The sequence below is a fragment of the Silene latifolia genome, chromosome 9 (genome assembly GCF_048544455.1).
Source record: "Silene latifolia isolate original U9 population chromosome 9, ASM4854445v1, whole genome shotgun sequence".
In the NCBI taxonomy this organism is placed as follows: Eukaryota; Viridiplantae; Streptophyta; class Magnoliopsida; order Caryophyllales; family Caryophyllaceae; genus Silene; species Silene latifolia.
Window position 1 is genome coordinate 128,119,096 of NC_133534.1, and position 21,574 is coordinate 128,140,669.

Here is a 21,574-nt window from a genome sequence, read left to right on the forward strand (position 1 = left end):
TTTAGGTTCCAAACTATAAATTTGACACCTGTGATATCATGTTACAAATGCATTTGATCTTTTTTTTTTTATTGTGGATTGGGGATTCGACCCTATGATACAGTGTTTTTCATTATTGGGGTTTTCTATGCCACAAACCATTGGTTTATTTGAGGAAGAAAGAGAAGAAGAAAAACGAGAGGTGTTTCCACGAATTGGGTTTGGAGAGGAAGCCGCCATAATTTCTGGGTTTATAATGAAGGGAATTTGTTGGGGAAGTAAAAAGTGAGAATCAAATGACAATAGTGTTTTTTTTTTTTTTTTTTGACAGCATAGGAGAATAACTTACAATATTACAAAGTAAGCTACTCGACTAGGTAGCACCAGAATCCCGACAACTAAATCTAGCACTACAAAGCCATACCTAATGGTTACATAAGCATTATTCAAAACTAAAACAACGTCAAGATACACTAGATCGATGGTAGGATGGAAAGAGACGGAGGATTGGCCATGAACTCCCGAACCATTAGGTATGACAATAGTTGATGATGCACAAGTTTCTCCAACTCTAATCAATACTATCTCTGCCTTTTTCGTTTTTCTTTGTTCCCTTGGTCCCTTTGTTTTGGTCCCCCTTCTTTACTGATCTTTGAGCCCGTTTTCTATTTCGGAGTTTTTTTTTTTTTTTTTTTTTTTTTGCACATGGGACATGGTCAATCTCCTCTTTCTTACCCACGGGGAAAAAAATATTGGGTAACATAGCTACTCAATCCGACACTTGTCCAAGAAGATGGACCCGGATTTTATACCAAAACCGGGTTGGCCCAGGCCGACTCGATTGACGTTTCTTTCGTCGTACGGACCTTTACTCCTAGATATCTCAACAAAGGGTCTGAACTACAATTATCTGATCTATATGCACACTTCTGCGAAATTACAGAAGTATGAATATTTCCTACCTCCGCTCTAACTGACTACCTAATTGAAGTCATTGACAGATCTACCGTCAATAATGTGTTATCCAGCGTAAACAAACTACATATAAAGATAAAGATAAATTAAATATTAACTTTACCATTAGAGATTCATGAATCATTTACATGGGTTTTGACTTTTGATCTGATTAACAGCAAAGGATTTGTATGTACTACCAAAAATGTCTACTCATACGTTCGAGAAGCTTAAGTTGGTTACGAAAAATATGCCTTGAGCAAAAGGCAAGGGGCAGTAAGACCATAAAAGGTACAACTAAAAGGACCAAAACACGCTTACAAAAGAACCGAGGCAAAGAAAACTGGTGCAAAGACAATCAGTCAGCCGTTACTGAGCTGACATAGTTTCAAGAAATAGTGTGATTGTTACAGAAATGGTTCAGCTTTTCTATTTTCTGGTTGGTAATCTGAGTTGTATAAATGAACGAACCATCAAATACTGAGATAGGTCAAATAAATCACAGCCATCAAGTATTACAAATTTAAATAATGCTAACTTTGTATCACATTCACCCTAGTAACTGGCAAGTGCATCCATCATTGTCAGTATCAGTGGTTACAGACAGCCAAACATCTCGACCGAAACCTCCGACTTAGGCCACCCAGCTCAAAATTACGCTTCCTCACTTTGACTAACATGCCTTGTTTGGTACTCGGGATATATAAGTGTATTTATTCGTCATCATCAGGTTCGGCAGAAAAGTCTGGTTCTTCAGGTTTCTGCAACTTAATCTTTTGGGCTCCTCTTCTTGTATTTGCTGCAAATTTTGAGGCCAAAATTGTGACCGCCAGCTTGGAGTTCCCCTGCTGCGCTGGAGGTTCACTTTCATCCATATTTTCCTCCTCTTCTCTTTCAGAACCAAATGAGTTTGGTGAAGAGAGTGACCTAGCCATTTTTCTCCTCTTGAAGCGGCCCCAAGCAGCTTGTATAAAACAAGCAGCCCAAGTCCTCCAATGGTGAGAGTAGAACCGGAACGTGTGTTGGAGTTTCTTGCTATGGAGCCGTCTAAATTGACTCGCTACAAACTTGAGGTCTTCGGCTCTTAATGCAAAGCCTTCCACTTCCACAAGGGCTCTCACGGTTCGGGTCGATGAAGGGAGATTTAGGGAGGATTTAGGGTGCAAGGCCCAAGCAAGCAACTCCTCTCCACAGAAGTCGCCAGGCTTTAGAGTGATTGAATTGAAGAATCCCGTACGACCCCCGTTTGTGGTCGAGCTCTCCAGTCTCCCTCGGATTATAAAGATCATCTCGGTCACGGGATCGCCCTCCCGTACAATGTATGTCCCTTCTGTGCATAATGAGGATACCAAACGCTCGCAAATAGCATCGAGGAGTTGATCATCCATTTGTGAGAAAAAGGGAACCTGCATGGTAAACAAATGATTAGAAGGATGATTGTCACTCCGTATATGTTATGCAGCGGACCCATCAAAAGAAGTTGAACGCAAAATGACTTAGATTAGTGATCGACAATGAAATGCATGTGAATATCCCATCATTATTCCAATAATGGTATCGAATCAAGGCCGAAACGCTGAAGCCTGTCCGCTTTGTAAAGATTGCGAAGATCACCTTGACGCATTTTGAGGTGAAATTGACCGGATTTAAGGAGATTACGCCTTACAGAAATAACCATGACTGAGAGTTAATACAATAACTACAGTACCTCAAGAGTATCCCCCCTACAGGCAGGTAGGGCAGGGGAGTGTCAAATGTACACAACCAAACCCCTATGTTAGAAAACACATAACAAAAGACTCTGTCTCCAAATGATAAATTATTATAATATTGACAACCTAGTATCTCTTAATGACGGACATAGTTTAAACGAGAATTGTGGAATTGCCGCCATTTTTCAAATATGTGACAGGAATTTTGAAAAATGGGGCAATTTGTTGACTGGAGTATAAAATATCAGATTCTAAAAATAAAATTGTAGACAGAGAGAAAGAGAAAGAGATGTCTCTTGGATGAATATTCATAAAGAGGAGGACATACTCTTCGAACAAGGTCCAAGCACAAGTGGCGCTGGATATCTCGTCGCAGATCAGCAGGTAAGCTGGTTAATATAGACTCCTCATCCACCCCTCTTGTAGCCAGCCATTTATACTGGTTGAAGCGTCGGACCCGCTGTCTAAGATCTTCTGGAAGTTGACGGTGCCTCATCCACTCTTCCGTGTCTCTTCGCTTTAGTCTCCACTCCTCAAGCCTTACAGTTATTGACTGCAGATATGTCTACATGACAAAAAATTAATTGAATATGAGAATTGTCGCTTTAGCTTCATTGGGAGTAAGAGTGAAGCATAGATAACATATTTCACTAATCAGACATAGTAGCATGTAACGTAAATGAATTGCTAATGATTTCTAAAAGCACACCACAGGCTTCAGCAAAACAGCAGATAAAACATTTTTGAGACTCCAATTTGAGCAAACTATACTTACGCGTAGTACATAGTTATTCAAAGTGATTTTATAGTAAGACGGGCACAGAAGATAACAGAGGTGTAAGGAAATACCTGCATATTCCCAATTAAATGGGCAAACAGGACAAGACCCAAGATCGCAATGAGTATGGCAAATGATGTCTCTCCCATGTATGTGGTTGTGTCTAGATTCTGCCCATAAGAGCTAAGATACAAGGTGATATGTTAAGAAGACTTGAATAAAACGTCAACTGAAGCAGATAAAACACATTGGCAACAAGTGTTTATCTCTTGCAACTTCAAGAAACAAAAGCTAAAACTACTAATCAACCAAAGAATTTATAAAATCCTTGCCAACTACAAGCCTTCATATGTAGGTTTATTTCTTGTTGAATGTTACTGTACAGAAAACAGAAATTGTAGGCATGAAAAGCTTCTGAAATCACGGCTCAGTGCTTGAGCAATCGTGATGAAAAAAGTCATTGAGGACTGCTAAAAAAATCTATAATAAGGGTTGAATCTCTAGAAAAACTGCCGAGTTGGGCTGGAGGACAAAGAAGGGGAGGAAATAGATGGTAATTTGGAAAACAAATGAAAAACCTTTCAAAATAGGAAAAAATTGCAAGAGAAAAAAACTATTGCCTTTTCCCTACTCCTTTTTCCATCCCCACCCCCTCCTCTTTCCTTCTAGTATCCTATCCAAAGTCCAGACCAGGAGCAAATGAGAATATTTCATCTGCTTCTCATCTTTAAGGAGGGCGTGTATCAGAAAGAAAGAAAACAAAATCTCCCTGTATCATATAAGATAAAAGAGATTCGGATTTCGATTTTAAAACCTATAAGTTTACCTGGCTTTTGTATTATGTCTCACTCCCCTTTTGTTTTTCACTTTTTCTTTTCTATTTTTTCGCATTGAGGTGTGCGTTCACCCATGGACGGTTCCAAAGGATGATTCATGTCATCCGACCCCAAATTATTTTGGGATTAAGGCTCTGATGTTGTTGTTGTTGTATCATATAAGGGAATTGAATATTTGACATTCTAAATGAACACACAACTTTAGCAGGAGAACTTTGTGGTTGAAGAACCCAATTGTTCTAGTTCACATATCATTACAAATGATGCCCTATAGTTATGATAACATACCAAACACTTATTTAGCAGCCAATGTTCAGAAGTCTTACCTTAATTGTTGCAAGCCCCACCATAAACAGTAAAAGTACTTGCGAACGAATGTGGATGAGACAACATTTTTCGTCACTGCAACTTCGAAAATTCCATACTCAAAGCTGCTACTCTTTGGATCACAGTTACTGTACACAGAAGTTGTGTTTGCCCAAATTTTTCGAGGTATTGAGCTGAAGGTACTACAATCTAAATAATGAGTAACACAAGCTGGCGGTCCCTTTTCAGATCTGCAGTTGGACTTCCAACAGTGTGTATACCGCTCAATGGATAGCAAATACCATGCGGCCCCCAAAACCTGTAAAATAGCGAAAGGACCACAATTAAAGGGACACTAAGCCAACAGTAGCATACAGAAAAACAAGGGGAAGTAGCATAAAAGCACACAAAGTATTCAATTTATATGTTCAAAATGCTTCATCAAATCATGCTTCGTCCGTTTAATTGGATTCATTGCGTTCCCTTTTTAGGTCAGCAGCATCAGAGCCTTGGTCCCAAAATGATTTGGGGTCGGCTGACATGAATCATCATCTGAAACAGTCATGGGAATCCAATAGGGCGCATTTCTTTTGGGTCATTCAAACAAATTCACTACATAGTCACTTTTGGGCAAATTTTGATGGTTACAGAAAATCCCTCTCCAATGTCTTTGCGTTCTTCTGTGCATACACTTTCTCACTTGCGCTCTTCATCCACTTAACATATAGACGCTTCCTACTTGTCCATTACATGAGACTTGTGCCAGTAGAAAATTTGGCAAATCCATACGAAAGAAGGCGCGCATTTTATCCTCCTATACATGTCAGGATTAATGGGTTATAGTACGTTCTGTTTGTCAATCAGTCTCCAACTTCAGAATGAACAGGTTGTCAATCAGTCTCAGACTCTCCGTGTGCATTAACAAGATCAGAATAAATGTAGAGTTCATTAATCTACGTTCTTTCTGTTTCACCCTTGGTTATTTAAGAAGCAAAAGCAATAAAAAATATTACACTCACTTGACACTTTTATGTTATGTGCACATGTTGTTCAAGCAACATCCTGCAGAATCACGCTTTTGGGATAAAGAACTTTTTCCAAAATAAAGAGTCTGGAGAAAGGAACAATGGTCACATTTTATCGTAAACTAAAAAAAAAAACTTTCGGTTTCTGAATTTGTTGACTTTTAATTTCCTCGGTTCCATTGTATTGTATGAATTTATCATTTTGGGCTGTCCCAAAGATTAAACAGATTTCTATTTCACCCCCACTACCTCTTCTCCAACAATCACCTCCAGTCTCCACCATCATCCAACCCAGCCACCCAAATCCATCTCCACCATTACCAAACCCTACTCATCACCTAACTCCACCTTATTACCCAATCTCAGCCATCCCTGCAACCACCCTACTCTAGCCACGTCCGCCACTCTATTTCTCAGTTTCTCACATTCTAAAGCACCCCCTCATTAAAGACACCATCGAGCACCTCCCTTTACACTATCCCTACCATAATGACCACATTACTGTTGGTGGTCAAATCTGTGATTGGGGCCTCAGGCCATCAGTCATTCAGAGTGACCGCAAAATGTTGTTTGACGGTCAGGGGAGGGCAAGGAGGAAGAATGGGATAGGTGGCACAAGGTTGAGCAACAGACAAGGTGGAGGGATGTGTGTGTGGGTGTGGGTGTGGGTGTGTGTGTGGGTGTGGGTGTGGGTGTGTGTGTGTGTGTGTGTGTGGGGGGGGGGGGGGGCTCAAGGAAATTCTGTATACAATTCAATGGGGAGCATGGATACAATACACGGTCCATAGTGCAGTCGAAGCATCAAACATGTCCATCGAAAATGGAGGATTTAAATTTGCTAAATTGGATTTAAAAAAAAGTACATACATGGCTAGCTAGCATATACAGAAGTAAATTGTACACTGCTCCAGCCCAAGCAGTCTTTGTGACAAGACCAGTTGCCTTTATAATTTCAGAACTCAGAGGGAAGATCAAATACAATCGCGGAACATACTGAAGCAAAACAATAAGTGCAAGCGTGTTGTTCTTATGATCAGTTCTTGAACTTCTTGATGCAGGTATAATGAACCAGATGAGAATCTGCAGAAGCATTTACAAGAAAACAGGACGTTGATGATAAATCATCTACATGAATATGAATGTTCGAATATTGACGATTATAACTGGCCTTTCATAAAATCAATTTAAATATGTTTTAAAAGCTTTTGACGTACTCCCTCCGTTCCAATCATTTGTTTATTTTTGATTAAAATACTCCTCACAAGAATAAAAAAAAGGTAAACAAATGAATGGGATGGAGGGAGTACATGCATTCTGGATCTGTAAAGCACCCAGTACACATCTGTGATCTAGCTCCTTAGGACATTCATTTTCAAGCATACTCTTACATGGAACATTCTTACAATGTGCAATCAGCCCAGTAACCATATATATACGAAAAATACATATTTATTTTGGACTGTCTCATGCAAGAAAAGAAATAAAATTAAAGAATATTTAATTTTAGAGGATAACAATCAGCCATTAAAGTGAATAATCCAGCAGCTGCAAGAAACGTGGCACAACATAAAAGCTTGCCTCTAAGAATTTGAGAAGATCTTTTGCCCTTTAGTATTACTCCCAAAATAGAACAAACAAAGCAAAACAGAGCCAAACAAACCTGGGGCAGAGGCAATGTGGCAATGAGGTCAATGGCGAACTCAGTTCTAAGGTACCGTTGTGCAATCAGCTTAGGATCCCTCACAAGTTCACCCCTCCCAAAAACCCGGGAGCTAGGAGCAACAAAAGCTGTTCTGAACTTGATGACGATGTGTAGAAGGTAAAAGAGATCAGCTATGGTTCGAAAGAGTGTGACAACAATTTGCAACTTCAAATCTATTTCCACACATGAGGTCTTCGTATCACCTCCAATTGCGGGCAAATAAAAGTAAAGTGGATCTATAAAAAGAGCCATCAAGCACGCCACAATGAAAACCTTGTTCCATTTCAACACAATTTCACTCCCCGGATCTAGAATCTTCTTCTTCCATGACTCCTTTTCATGCGGCAACACCTTAGGTTTGGCATACTTATAAGGATCACCTAATCTACTACTAGCTCCCAAACCGGTACCACCATTATTGTTAAAATATATTGATGAAAGCTTATATGTTGACCCCGACTTCTCTAATCTTGTAGGATCTGCCCTTGGCAATACAATGTCTGGTTCTTTTTTCTCACCATAGTAAAACCTAAGACAAATTCAACAAGAGCTAGTCTTGGTTAAGACCATATTAACTGATAACATAACTATTATCGTTATCATAAAATAAACCATATAACATGGAAAGAGTGTGCGTTTAAACTTAAGGCAGTCTCAAATGATAAACTTCATTATTCGACAAATAATAAGCATAAACAGAATAAAATCAAGAAAAGAATCCGCAATAAAATCATAATATACTCCCTCCATTCATTCTATATAGTCTAGTCAATTATGACAGACTAGTTCTCACAATATACAATAGTTACAATATTTTTAAAACAATTTGAAAACAGTTGTTATGATAAATTAAACTTCACAGTTCAACACCACATATTTATTTACCTATATTTGGAGAGATTATTGATCAAGGTAACCACCAATTCAAAATGGGACAATACAACCTAAACTAATCATAAGCGGATAAGCCCATACGGAGTATTATATACTCTTTTTCTGATGATCTGAAATTGCTCTATTTACTTTAGCACAAATACTAAGGAAAGTGAACGGGAGTGAGTGGGTAGTGTATATCAACCATCAAAACATTGAAGTTTAGTGACGACAACAACAAAGAGACTGTTTACGAATGACACAAGATGAAAATTGCGTCGAGAAGTGCATCAAAAACCTCTACTTGACTAAAAATAGAAGGGCAGCCACTTTAGCGATACAAAACATATTCAAAACAAAAATGGAGCAATTCCAAGAATAGGGCGAAAGTACTAATGAGACATTTCCTACAAATTAAAGGAAAAAATAAAATCTAGTCAGCAGACTTACCTCACTAATTTGATCTCCTTCTTCAACTCCATGCCAAATGAGCTAAAACCCTAAGATACCCACTTGACAACACTGAAATAATTGATCAAAATTTCAGTTTTAACATCAATTTTCAAACAAAAATGAAGATTAAAAACAACCCATTAAACATTACACCATATGAAGCAATTTCCCAAAAACCAATACATGAACTAAATTCAGATCTTGAATATAAAATCACAATTTAGTGAAATGCATCAAATCAAAAACCCAGAAAGGGATTGAATAAAGAGTTAAGTAGTTGAAGTGGATGAGAGGATAGTATGACAATTGACAAGGGAATTAAAAAACAATTAAAAAAGTATGAAAAATCAGAAACAAAGGTAGGCTAATCAATAATCAACAATAATGTATGTGCAATGAAGACAAGTCAAAGTCCGTTGACTCAATGACAAGAGAATAAAATACGTATGTAAGACGGAATTTTATCTTGGGAGTAACGAATGATATCTTGTTCCTTAAAAATGGGCTCGCTTTGGACACCTACACACTCTGTATTTCTTACTTGAACTTTTGCTCCGACATTTAAACCTTTTGCGATGGCAAGAAAGCGAGTTATTTTTGACTGAAACAATAAGACGGTGTTTTAATATTGTTTGGGTCCTATTTTGCGTATTGGGCCGATAGAGGAGATTGGGCTATTAGCACACTATCCGTTGAATTGGTGAAGAGTGGAGAAGCAGGTTACAGCCCACGAGTCACTGGTAGCAGATCAAGGGAAGCAAAGTAAAAGCCCGTCAAGAAAACCAGGGCTGTCTTGAAGAGCAAGTAATCTAAACTCTACTAGGATTTAGTCCTATATAAGACGAAGAAAGGAGGAAAAAGAGCCTTCATTCATACACCCTCAACTCCACGCTCAGTTTACTAACAATTAAGCCGTCTTCGCCCCTTGTACTCGTTACATACGATTTATATTTGCTAGTGAACATCTTGGAAGGATTCCGTCTCCTTCCCACGGTTGTTTCCCACATTGGATTTTCCGCGTCACCAAACATCTTGTGTCAATCTCTTGCTTGCGTATTTATTTATTCGCACCACAATCATACAAACTCAATCAAAATCGTTTGATTAATACATAAGACTACTTTGACCCTAAATTGACATATTAGGTAAAAAATACCAAAATAAATACCATTTTACAGTTAAATGTGACCACTTTTGAAAAAAAAATTACCAATAAACTTTAATACTACATGGATCATTGTGTCATTTGCATTGGCCTTGGACCCTTGGGCTATTATTACCCAAACTAATTGACATTACGCGGTTTGTTTCAAACTATTTGGGTTGGAGTTAATAAATCCACGTCATTAACCATTAAAAACAAAACTCAAAAATTTTATTATAGAGCTCGGAAACTACACAAGTAGTGGTAGTACATCAAATGTATAATCTAATTACGGGTAAATTTGTCGGTACTGCCGACCAGGGGCGTCTAGCGACCACGGGCGGCGGAACCGGGCCTCCAGTTTTGGCCACCGAATTTATAATCTTTACTAATAAAATTCAATACAAACATTGACGTGTACTATACTTATACATTCATATTTGGGGCCTTATTCTTTGAATTGTTTTCCAAAATGGGACTTAAGCACAAACAAATTAACGAAATGGGTTGAGTTTGAAAGTATTTACCCAAAATGGGTCCACGTCATGACCGAAGCTAGGCTCGGATTCAAGTTGCTCCCCCGCTCAACGACCTTACCCAAAATGTCACTTAAAGTCAACCCAAACCTTAGTACGCTACTTCAAGGCAAGTCGCTTAGGGCGTGGGTGATTTTAGCTCAAATCGCCCTCCCCCACAGCGATTTGGGTCTTTGCCAAAAAAAAAAAAAAAAGAAAGGGCTGTTAAGCGGAATCGAACACAAGATCTTCAACAAAATAAACACTTATTCTGTTGAAGCTAACCACTAGTACAAGCAAATTTACATGTTAAAGTCCAGTACTTCAACATACGGAGTAATATTTAGTAATTATTATTAAAAATCTTAAAGCGCATTCAATACTCATAGCATTAAATATGTATTTTAATCACCCCAATGAGTCATTACATTATGGGTGTTATGGTTAGGAGTGTGATTTGAATGGAATCAGATTGCGGGTTCAATTCCCATCAACTATACCTTCTGTAATTATTTTTTTTTTTTTTTTTTGGTGGCTAAGTCGCTCAGCCGCTCGGCGGTTTGGCCTCAAGTCGCTCTCCCGCTAAGCGACCTTAATCCCGACCCTAATATTGCCAAAACCGAGCCTACGTGGACCCATTTTGGGTAATTAGTTTCAAAGTCACCCCATTCCGTTAAATTGTTTGTTATTAAACCCCATTTTGAAAAAAAAATTTATTCTTTTGTGGTGCACCGGGCCTCCATTTACTTTAAGAGGCCCCTGCTGCCGACCTTTGTGCACGACATTGCATCTCAGGGTTTGTACCAAAATAAAACATCTCAGGGTTCAAATCTTGCTCCATAATGCCCTTGACTCTACTAGTTCTCGTGCTTTACCCTTTATACGATAAACAGATAATGCTGCGCAACAGCACAGGTCACAATAAGAATGGCCAAACAGGGAACCTTTACTACTAAGAAACTATGAATTACATATAAATGAATCTAGTTACTTCAAAAACTGGTGTTTAGTTATTTACAACTATGAAATATCAGCTTTACTGCCTTGTTACATCCGTAAAAAAAAACACTATGCATCTGGTATATCCTGAAACTGTATTCCGACTTCTTAGCCTATACCTTGCTGTACAACGATGTTCTACTTGTAAAACTGTACTTGTAAACTAATATTAGCCGACTACAACCTGACCTGTCTATAGTTTGTGAATCTAATCAACTTTTCTCAGCAAATGACTGAGACTCACTAGGCTTGGGTTGCTGATGCGCAGACGTACCAGCGAGGCCCTCGACTAAAGCAATAACTTCACAAGTGTCGTCGAGATAATACTTGGCCATGCTCGGTTTTTGACCCACTGTGCAGGCGTATACTTCCTGGATTGGCGGCAATGATGGATTCGAGGTTGCCCTGCTGATACCTTCAAACATGTCTTCGTCTGACCTGTCATCCCCGATGCATAACACAAAATCGGGTGTTTTACCCTGGTCCCTCATTGTTGCTATTAGCTTTTCCACAGCAATACCTTTGCTCACACCCTGCAATTGAACCCCAGAAGATACACAGTGTCAAACTTCAATATGTCGATATTACTCGACCCAGGAAATGGATTATATAGTTCATGCTGCGCTGTTATCGGTTCATTTCTAGTGAACTAAGTAAGGGGTCATTTTTAGTTTCATTTCTATTCAAAATCACAAGTCACTGCAGGCCTGCAGTTGTTTTACTCGTAAACTTCTGGATTTCCAAACACTTTCAATCAGTTCAGTCGATCAGCCATGCCTATCAAAAGTAAAATTCACTCATCACAGAACAAATTTTACCTGTGGTTTTACTTCGACAATATGTTTGCCGCGTTTAACATCAACAGGTTCATTAGCGAGCACATTCTCCAAATGGTCAAGTAGCTCTTTCGACTGGGTCACACCAAAATCAAGGTCAGAATCTTGATAATGCCACACCAAAGCTGTTTCCTTTTGCTCTATGGAAGACCCATCTGTTGCCTCTGCATAATGCTCCATAATCGGTTGGACAACCGTCTTCCAATCCAAATCTGTGGCTTGCATGCTGGACTCCCAAGGAAAATTCTTACTCCATCTACAATCAAAGAAAAAAACATCTTAGTATTAGCAAGGCAGGAGAAATTCCACAAAAAATGGGAGAGACTCTTATATGTGAGTCAAACCCATTAATTAACAGTGTAACTAAATGAAAAATACACAAGGATTTCGGAAGATAAGAAACAGATGTGTAAAGTACCGAGTAAAGTAGCCATGCTCAGCTGATAATCCAAGCTTTTCACAAGGGGAGAACCACTTGCTGAGAATCTCTCTACCTCTTCCACTTACAATGAAGACGGTATTTTTCGGGTCGTTGCATAAACTGCGCAAGATTGCGATGACTTCAACGCTCGGAGCTTTATCCACAGATGATGACGTCATAGTACCATCATAGTCCAATAGAATCAACCTATTACTGGTGTTCTTATACGCCACTTTGATATGATCAACTGACAGTTTCCTGAAGTCAGGTGGCAGAGCAACAACTCTGAAGTTCAAACCAAATCCAACACCCCAACATCTCTTAGCGAACGGATCTCCACAAGCTCTTACAAGATCCTGATCAAAACTCCTAGCCCAATATGCAATATCATGAGAACTGATATACTTGTAATGCTTCTCATGTCTTAGCTGTTTTTCTTTGTCATCCATAGCAATCGCCTCGTGCATTGCCTCAGCAAGTTGTTCCACATTCCATGGATTAACTCTTATCGCCCCACTAAGAGATGGGGAGCAACCAACAAACTCAGAGACAATGATAACACTCTTCTTTGGTACTGAGAGCCCCTCAATTTCCTTTCCAGTGCCTGCCACCGGACTACCCTGGCGGCATACAGTGTACTTGTAAGGCACCAAATTCATCCCATCCCTCACACAATTGAGCAAGCAACACTCAGATATCGCATAATAGGCCGCCTTCTCCAGGGTCGAAATCGACTCATTGATAAAAACAATTGGTTCATACCCTGGTTGACCATACTTCTCATTAATCTCCTTAACAATCATATCAATCTCCCTTTGAAGGGCCTGAACGTCCTCCCCTCGACTTCTAGCAGGGTTTGCTATCTGAACAAGCACCAAATTACCCCTAAATCTAGGCTGTGTTTCTAAAAGGTGTCCTAATGCCAAGAACTTGAAACTAATCCCTTTAAGCACATCCATATCATCAACACCAACCATGACAGTCTTCCCTTTATATTTGGCCTCCAACTCCGAAACCCTTTTCACAGTTTCATCCAAGGACATCAAAGATTTCAGCTGACCCATATGAATCCCAACTGGCAAAATCTTAATACTTACAGTTCTACCATAATAATCCACCCCAAGATGCCCTCGTTTCGACTTATAATCCAACCCCAACAACCTACTACAACAAGACAAAAAATGTCTTGCATAATCAAAAGTATGAAACCCCACAAGATCAGCATTCAGTAAACCTCTCAAAATTTCCTCTCTAACGGGTATAGCCCTAAAAATCTCTGATGATGGAAAAGTATTATGCATGAAAAACCCGATTTTAACCCGAAAAACCCGTCTTCTCAAAAGAGTAGGCAACAACATAAGATGATAATCATTCACCCAAATATAATCGTCCTCGCCTCGAAGCCTGAGTACTTCAACAACTTTATGTGCAAAAACAATATTAGCACTAACATATGCACGCCAATGTGTAGGATCATAAACACCACCATGATTATTACAAGAAACAGGCAGTTTATAATGAAACAAAGGCCACAGATAATGCTTACAGAAACCATGATAATACTTATTCTGAACATCATTTGCTAAAAAAACAGGCAAACAGTTGAATTCATCCATCAAAAACTGTGAAATTTCTTCCTGTTTTTCAGCATCAATCTCAACTTTTAAACACCCAATATAAAGAATATTAATTTTTGGGTCTAAACCATCTTTAAGCTGCAAATAAAGAGAATCTTCATCATAATCAAACCTCCATTGATGATCTTGTTTATAAGCTTTTAAAGGAAGTTGATTTGCAACTATGATGATTCTTTGTCCTATAACAGGTGATAATGGAGAATCTGAAGCATCAAATTCTGGGATTATTCCTGATTTTGTAATTACTGATGGAATTCTTCCCATTTTATACTCTAATTCTGGCAATTCCTCAAGATTTAGAAGATTAAAACAAGGTCTAGAAAGCATGATTCTTTGTATTTCTTTTCAAATTCTAACAAATACCCAAGTACTAAAAAGATGAAAACTTGAAAAAGATTGAGAAAAACTGACAAAAAAAGATGAAATCTTTTGTGGGTTTATTGTGTTTAAGATTAAGATGAGAACAATGAGTTTCATGTGAATGAAGTATATACTAATGTAGGTTTTTTTTTAAGTACTTTTTTTAAAAGTAGTAGTGTTCTCCTTAGAAAGGCTTTATATAAGAATTGTCGTTATTTATTAGTGCATGAAATTGGATAAGGAAGAAGAAATTCGTTATGGAATGAATTTTTTGTTTAATGAAACTTAGTACATGGGAAAACAAGTATGAATATGGAAAGGAAGATTGAAGATTTTGGAAAGGTGGCTACAAAAGTTTTAAGATTGGGGAGTTGTTTACGAATATGTAAATATATTTTGGATTAATGTTAGTAATAAAATAAAGGGAGGATAAGAACAAATGGACCGACTTTGGTCTAAGGTGGTACGTAATTACTTAGGTGTGGAAATCTTTTTAACAATTAATAAAAAGATTTGGTAGTTCTTTGCTATTGGATATGGATAAAAGGATTGATGGAGAAAGTAGGGAATTTATCACTATTAACAACGACTCACGTAAGTTGGTATTTTGACATTCCTACAAACGCCACGTCCAAGCTCTTAATTTTTTAGATTGTTAAGGGGGTTGGCGGGTTGCGATATACTAGTTTTATATCCGTGTAAATTGCACGGGGTTGTAGTTTAGGGTTGATTAAGTAGTGTTGTTAATAGGAAATGCTCTTTTATGGCAATTAGGGGTGGGCACCGGTCCAAAACCGGACCGGACCGGACCGGAACCGGTTTGGACCGGAATCGGAATCGACAAAATTCATGGACCGGGACCGGACCGGAAAAATTCCGGTCCGAGATCGGACCGGACCGGTTGGACCGGAATTACCCACTTTTTCAAATTCCGGTCCAAAAATTCCGATCCATTGGACCGGAATAAAAATACAATTTTAAGAAAAAAAATGAAAATAACAATAATTTCGGGCATTCCGGTCCAAACCGGTCCGGACCGGAAAATACCGGACCGGACCGGAAACCGGAATCTTGGAAAATGGTGGACCGGAGACCGGACCGGAATTTTTAATTCTGGTTTCAGTCCACTAGATTCCGGTCCGGACCGGTCCATTTTTCCGGTCCGGACCGGATTATGCCCACCTCTAATGGCAATATCAATTTGGGAATTCTGAAAATACAAAAATAAATTCAAGAAAATTGGAAGAGTTAACAAAAGTCGACAAATTGAAAAGAAATAAGTACAACAAAAAGCTGTTATGGGATACAATCATAAGTTAATTGAACTATCACAAATTCTCATTATAGACGGACACTATCCGTCTATACGTATAGACGGATACCATTTTCCCTCACAAAATACCCATTTGCCATAAAGTGGAGAGCACATGGGGGTGCCCCACCTTGTCCTCTCTACCCATTTTATTAGAGGTCTTTACCCGTTTGTTCGCCCCACCCGTCTATACCAAGACCTATTGTTGAACTATAACTTCTCAAAAACTTCTTTATACACTACGTTATTTGTTCTATTGGACACGCGTTTATCATTATCGCAAATCAGAATCGTCAATCCCTTTTTGCTTGTGACTCTTGAAATAGCGACATAGAGCTGACCGTGCGTAAACAACGACATTGGAAGGTAGAGGCCGACATGTGCTAGGGACTGTCCTTGGCTCTTATTTTTTGTCATTGCAAAACACAGCGCAACGGGGAATTGTCTTCTGTCAAACTGTACCGGGAACTTACTGGAATCAGATGGAGTAAGTGGAATACGAGCAATATGCACTTTATCGCCCTTATGACTACCCGATAAAACTGTTGCTCTAATCACAAGTGATCCCAAATCTGTCACTATAAGTCGAGTGCCATTGCACAATCCGCGAGATTGGTCAATGTTCCGAAGAAGCATAACTATAGCACCAACCTTCAGCTTTAATTCGTGATTTGGAAGCCCCGAACACTTAATGGAGTTAAGAAATTCTGTGGAGTACAGATCACGGACCCCAATATTGCTCTCATCTTTACTAACCTCGTCTGAGCTGAAGTAAATTTTCTCTGTTCCATCGATTTGAGATAATACAGTCATTAAGGAAATCAACGATCTCATGTGTAGGTGCAAGGACGACTCTCTCCTGAAGATACTCGAGATTCGATAGTTGATTATCGAGGGATGGGTAAATGGCGTCTACAATCAAAGCGATAGGATCTCCAGTGTGTTGAATCAAAATGTCATTCGGCAACTCTAATTCAACTTCCCTATCATTCGGATCTCCAACTTCCCCGTCTCCAACTTTTAGTATTCATTCTGAAAACTCCTTTATCTGAGCATGTTCGGAACACGAATCTCCACCTCGAAGGCGCATATTTTTTGTCAATTTCAACACCTTGTATGATTAAACAAATATGTAGTTTATGAGGTCATATAAAGTAAAGTAAATTTATAACCGTTACATATGGAATAGTTAATTCAAAACGTGCATTTTTTCGTACCTTGCAAGTAGATCACAAATTTGAAGCACAAAGTGACGCATTCACGATTTCCGATCTGCTGCCTTTAGGGATAACGGGAAGTATTTGTCGAAAATCACCTCCAAATACGACAACCTTGCCACCAAATAGTTGATTGATATATCCGTCGTTCGAAAAACGCACAACATCTCTTAAACTCCTGTCAACAACCTCGAAAGCATATTTGTGCGTCATTCGTGCTTCGTCCCATATAATAAGCTTTGTCCTAATTAAGAGTTCGGCTAAATCACTTCCTGGTTTAATCCTTGAACATGTAGAATTTTCAACTACATTGAGTGGGATATTAAGTCTTGAATAAGCAGTTATTCCACAGGGAAGTAAGGTAGCTGCAATGCCGCTGGATGCTACAGGAAGCACAATGTGTCCTCTACTTCTCAATGTCGCGCATAAGGTTCGCCAAATAAAAGTTTTACCCGTCCCTCCATATCCATATACAAAGAAAACACCTCCGCGATTATTACGGACTGCGTCCATTATCTCATTATAGACGGCCCTTTGCTCGTTAGTCCTGGAAGATAAAAGGTGCACATGTTCTTCCCCTAAAGAAACTATGTCATAAGATAGCTCGTCGGATACTAACGTGTTCACGGGATGAGGTGTTGATGATTCAGGAAAAGGCATGTCTTCAAACCTACGTAAGCTACTGCCGTTGGGTTGAAGACATGCTTCTATATCTAGCAACGCATAATTCTTAAGTTCATCCTCCGTTAATCGCAGGCTGTGAATTTAATAGGCGCACACCATTTTAAAAGTATATTAAGCAATTATTACACGGCAGGGCTTAAATAAAAGGGGAGTTACTATAATATTATACTCTCTCTCATTTACTATAATGTTCCAATATCATATGGGCACAATACTTTAGGAAAACTATAAAAAAATGAGGAAAGGGTTGGGTGGGGTTTGGTGATAGGAGAGAGGGGTGAATAATTAGGAGTTAAGTAAAGAATTGTGGGGCCAAAACATTAAGGAAAGTAATAAAATAAGAGTAAAAGAGTTGTGTGGGGGTTTGGTGATATGAGAGAGGGATGAATAAAATAAGAGTAAAAGTTACCAAAAATGTAAAGGGGAAAATTACTTGAATAATCCGTTTTGGGAAATAGGGGACATTATAGTGAATGAGAGGGAGTATGAATTTACAGTAATCACAAAATGATCATTTAACAACTAACCTTGGTTTTGAAGCGCACTACGTTGTTGATATAGGATGTCATTTGAAAGATGCTTCCAAGTTTTCTCCCACACTTTACTTGGCATCGCTATAGTAACAGACAACAATAAAGTGACAAAGAGGTTTCTTAAATAAGACCCGGAACCCCAACGGCTTGCTTCCTCTATAGCGTCAATGTACTCCTTATCATCTCCAAGCAGCCCACGCGCATAACATGCACCTCTGAACGTAGGATGCAAAACATCATCAAACCACCTTAAATCCTCGTAAGATTTAGGACCCTGGACGAAGTTTAATAGAATTCTCATATAATATAGTTCACCACAATTAGGGGAAACATTATGCATTCTTCCAATAGCAAAACCACTTTTTCTAGGATGCCAAGCACGTTCTTCTTGTTTACACACGAATTTCGTCGGGAACTGGCTGTATAATAGTTGTTGTGCCTCCTCGCTAGATTTATTACAATCCATCCAAGCCAAGAACTTTGTCATACCGATTGTGGGATTATCGATGACTGCATCAATATGGTCTTCGTCGTTAAAAACAACGCTTTACTCATCAAGAAGGTGAAAGCGCAATCTTTCAACAGGAGGAGTCCTATAATGGATTTCAAAGCCGAAGATTCTCCACACAGCTTCGCATGCTGAGATATAACGACAATCATGGAACCTCTATATCTCGTCTATTTGGCCGGGATTCTCCTCGTTTCGACGACGATAAGAAGATTGCATTGTGGCTCGATCAGGCCCCTTATTTATGTACTTGAACAAATACTTGATTGATCGATCTTGATTACATCATTCGACATTTATGTGGGCATGATATTTTAACAATAATTGCGCATTATATGGAACTACCCACTCATTGCCAAGTTTGCGTCCACTCTTCACCACGGTAAATCCCTTCTCCCTCCTCATATATACAGGATACCCATCGTCGTCAACCATTGTGCTTTCGATGCACCTCATCGGAAAGTTTCTTGAGCACTTAGATGCAACCATACACGGGAAAGTAGGGAAGTCTTTGCCACATGGACCGTGTATCATATTCTCCTTCACAAGAGCATATAACAAAGAGTTTTCATCAGGATCGGGTATCTCAGCACTAATAATTTTATCTACATTTGTGGCCTCCGCAAATTTGTCATCACGATGAAGAAATATTAGAATATGAGCATGTGGCAACCCACGTTTCTGAAATTCAATAGTGTACGTGCCTGAAAGATTAGCCAAAACAATCTTAAGTTTTTTATTCGTACGACATTAAGAAAAAACATGAATGGTAGTACTCGAAAGATTTATGTGTAACCTCACCTCCAATGACACGTCCGAATATTTGACGGTCTTTCAAATCTTTCATTACTTCCGCCAGTTTCATCTTGAAAACACGACTAAGAATATCAGGTCGATCCTCCGGCCTGACGTCTTTGTTACCGACATATGAATTACTCAATTATTACATTGGCCAATTGAAATTGTTAAAAAAAAAAGAAATTTTACAGTTGCTTGAATTGAAATAACACAAGTGCCAATTGATATGAATTGAAATGACACAAGTGTCTTTGCTACAATTACTTGAATTAACTCACCCTACACAGATATAAATTTATTTTGTTAAATTTTGAGGCAGTAGAAAACTTATATTTTGTAAACGAAAACATTGAAAATGCAAACCAAATTTACCTCACTGCCGATACAAATGAACTCCATTCCGTACAGTTTTCTTTTTGTAGCATCTTTTTCATCTGAATCACGGATCAATTTTCTAAGAACACGAACTGTGACTTCACATTTTTTTGCATATGCTTCCATTGTTTTCACTTTTGTTGGTACCATAATTATTCCCATATTATTTTCCTATTTTTTGGACAATTTCTCACGTTTTGTTGTTTTGGCAGATGAAATTAACAAACTATGTTGATACCTTTATCTGTATTGCAATTAATATATTATAATTATAAGTTGGTTGAAAAGAAAGTGGTAAAGAGATAGTGGAGGCAGTTTTAGGAGTGGTGGTGTTTCTATAATAAACTGCCTATATTGTGGGTTCATTTAGGGTTCATTGGCAATATGATGTGAAGGCAGATATTTTATTGGATGATTTGTTACCTAAATTTGAGAAGGTTGGGTAATTGGGTCATTAAGTCCATTCTGATTCTAAGTTGGACTTAAACTAATTTGCATAATTGGATTTGGGTCTAATTTTTTGGATGACGATATCGGGCCATAAAGTTTCACTTGTAGTAGTAGAAAATATCGGGTAGCCTGTCATTGCTACAACCTGATAGCGGGTTGTCAGTTGATTGTAGCTGTCGTATTTTTTGCTCCAAGCAGTACCTCGATGATGATTGCCTCTCTATCCAGATCTGAGGGGACATTTATTTAATTATTTAATTATATATTATATATTATATTATTATTATTATTATTATTATTATTATTATTATTATTATTATTATTATTATTATTATTATTATTATTATTATTATTATTATTATTATTATTATTATTTATTGGAATTTAATCTAAGTAATTTTATTCATACTTCAAGTATATTGCATACTAAAATTTACGGCTTAGTATTTATTATTTTTTAATTTTTTTAATTTATATTATGGTAATTACATTAATTATTTTCAAGTTTATAATTATGGAACATACGGTTGAGACGTGTCTTGGATAATACATGCTGAAATTAGAATACGAAATTATGAATTTAGTGTCTATTACGTCCCTGAATTTGTAATTATATTTAATCATGCTGCTGTAATTTATATTTTTATGTAATTGAACATTGAACATTACAAAAAAAAAGTGACGTAATTTGTATTGTAGATTGTAATTTGTATTAATTTGTATTTGTATTTAATAGAACATTGAACATTTCATAAAAAGCAATGTAATTAAAGAGGGCGGATGTAATTAAATCAGGAAGGGATACTGGTCCCTGAAATTAAGGAAGTTAATTTTTGCTTTGAAAAATCAACAGACAACCACAGGCTGACAACTCAGCTCTGTGGTTGTTCTTTTAATAAATAGGATGGTCGACGTTTTTTCTATTTTTGACTACTCTTGTTATATTTCTAGTGTCACTCTTTTCCTCTTCTCTCTTAAATTCTTCCAAAACCAACACTTTTAAAAAAAAAAAATCAAGATCGAAATCAATGTCGAACGATCAATCATCATTGGTAAATTAACTAACTAATACCTTCTTATATTGAATCGTTTTTTAACTAGAAATCGCATGACATTGCTTAAACATGTTTGTAAGTTGGAATTTCCATGAAATTAGGCAAATCTAAT

General features: G+C 38.0%; 2 protein-coding genes and 1 pseudogene across 2 annotated transcripts; all 3 read right to left on the reverse strand.

Annotated features, from left to right (window-relative positions):
* Positions 1-1,280: 1,280 nt before the first annotated feature.
* Positions 1,281-9,211, reverse strand: LOC141600057 (cyclic nucleotide-gated ion channel 17-like). The gene is made up of 7 exons (XM_074420230.1): positions 8,616-9,211; positions 7,251-7,821; positions 6,458-6,670; positions 4,586-4,884; positions 3,495-3,606; positions 2,974-3,210; positions 1,281-2,339 (listed from the first exon to the last, which is right to left on the reverse strand). The coding sequence occupies exons 1-7, from the start codon at positions 8,645-8,647 to the stop codon at positions 1,647-1,649; spliced, it is 2,157 nt and encodes a 718-aa protein (XP_074276331.1). The 5' UTR covers positions 8,648-9,211; the 3' UTR covers positions 1,281-1,646.
* A 1,994-nt stretch (positions 9,212-11,205) lies between these two features.
* Positions 11,206-15,262, reverse strand: LOC141600058 (putative alpha,alpha-trehalose-phosphate synthase [UDP-forming] 11). The gene is made up of 3 exons (XM_074420232.1): positions 12,531-15,262; positions 12,095-12,368; positions 11,206-11,809 (listed from the first exon to the last, which is right to left on the reverse strand). The coding sequence occupies exons 1-3, from the start codon at positions 14,495-14,497 to the stop codon at positions 11,489-11,491; spliced, it is 2,562 nt and encodes an 853-aa protein (XP_074276333.1). The 5' UTR covers positions 14,498-15,262; the 3' UTR covers positions 11,206-11,488.
* Positions 15,263-16,052: 790 nt separating this feature from the next.
* Positions 16,053-20,083, reverse strand: LOC141601576 (uncharacterized; annotated as a pseudogene).
* Positions 20,084-21,574: the final 1,491 nt, after the last annotated feature.

What these genes read in the sequence shown, in the direction of transcription:
- LOC141600058 (XM_074420232.1), bottom strand. Translation starts at nt 14,497, where the DNA reads ATGCTTTCTAGACCTTGTTTTAATCTTCTAAATCTTGAGGAATTGCCA. An exon ending in GAGCATGGCTACTTTACTCG is followed by an intron (nt 12,369 to 12,530) that starts GTACTTTACACA and finishes CTTTGATTGTAG; the next exon opens with ATGGAGTAAGAATTTTCCTT. An exon ending in TTGTCGAAGTAAAACCACAG is followed by an intron (nt 11,810 to 12,094) that starts GTAAAATTTGTT and finishes GTTCAATTGCAG; the next exon opens with GGTGTGAGCAAAGGTATTGC.
- LOC141600057 (XM_074420230.1), bottom strand. Translation starts at nt 8,647, where the DNA reads ATGGAGTTGAAGAAGGAGATCAAATTAGTGAG. An exon ending in CCACATTGCCTCTGCCCCAG is followed by an intron (nt 6,671 to 7,250) that starts GTTTGTTTGGCT and finishes ATGCTTCTGCAG; the next exon opens with ATTCTCATCTGGTTCATTAT. An exon ending in GCTTGGACCTTGTTCGAAGA is followed by an intron (nt 2,340 to 2,973) that starts GTATGTCCTCCT and finishes TTTACCATGCAG; the next exon opens with GTTCCCTTTTTCTCACAAAT.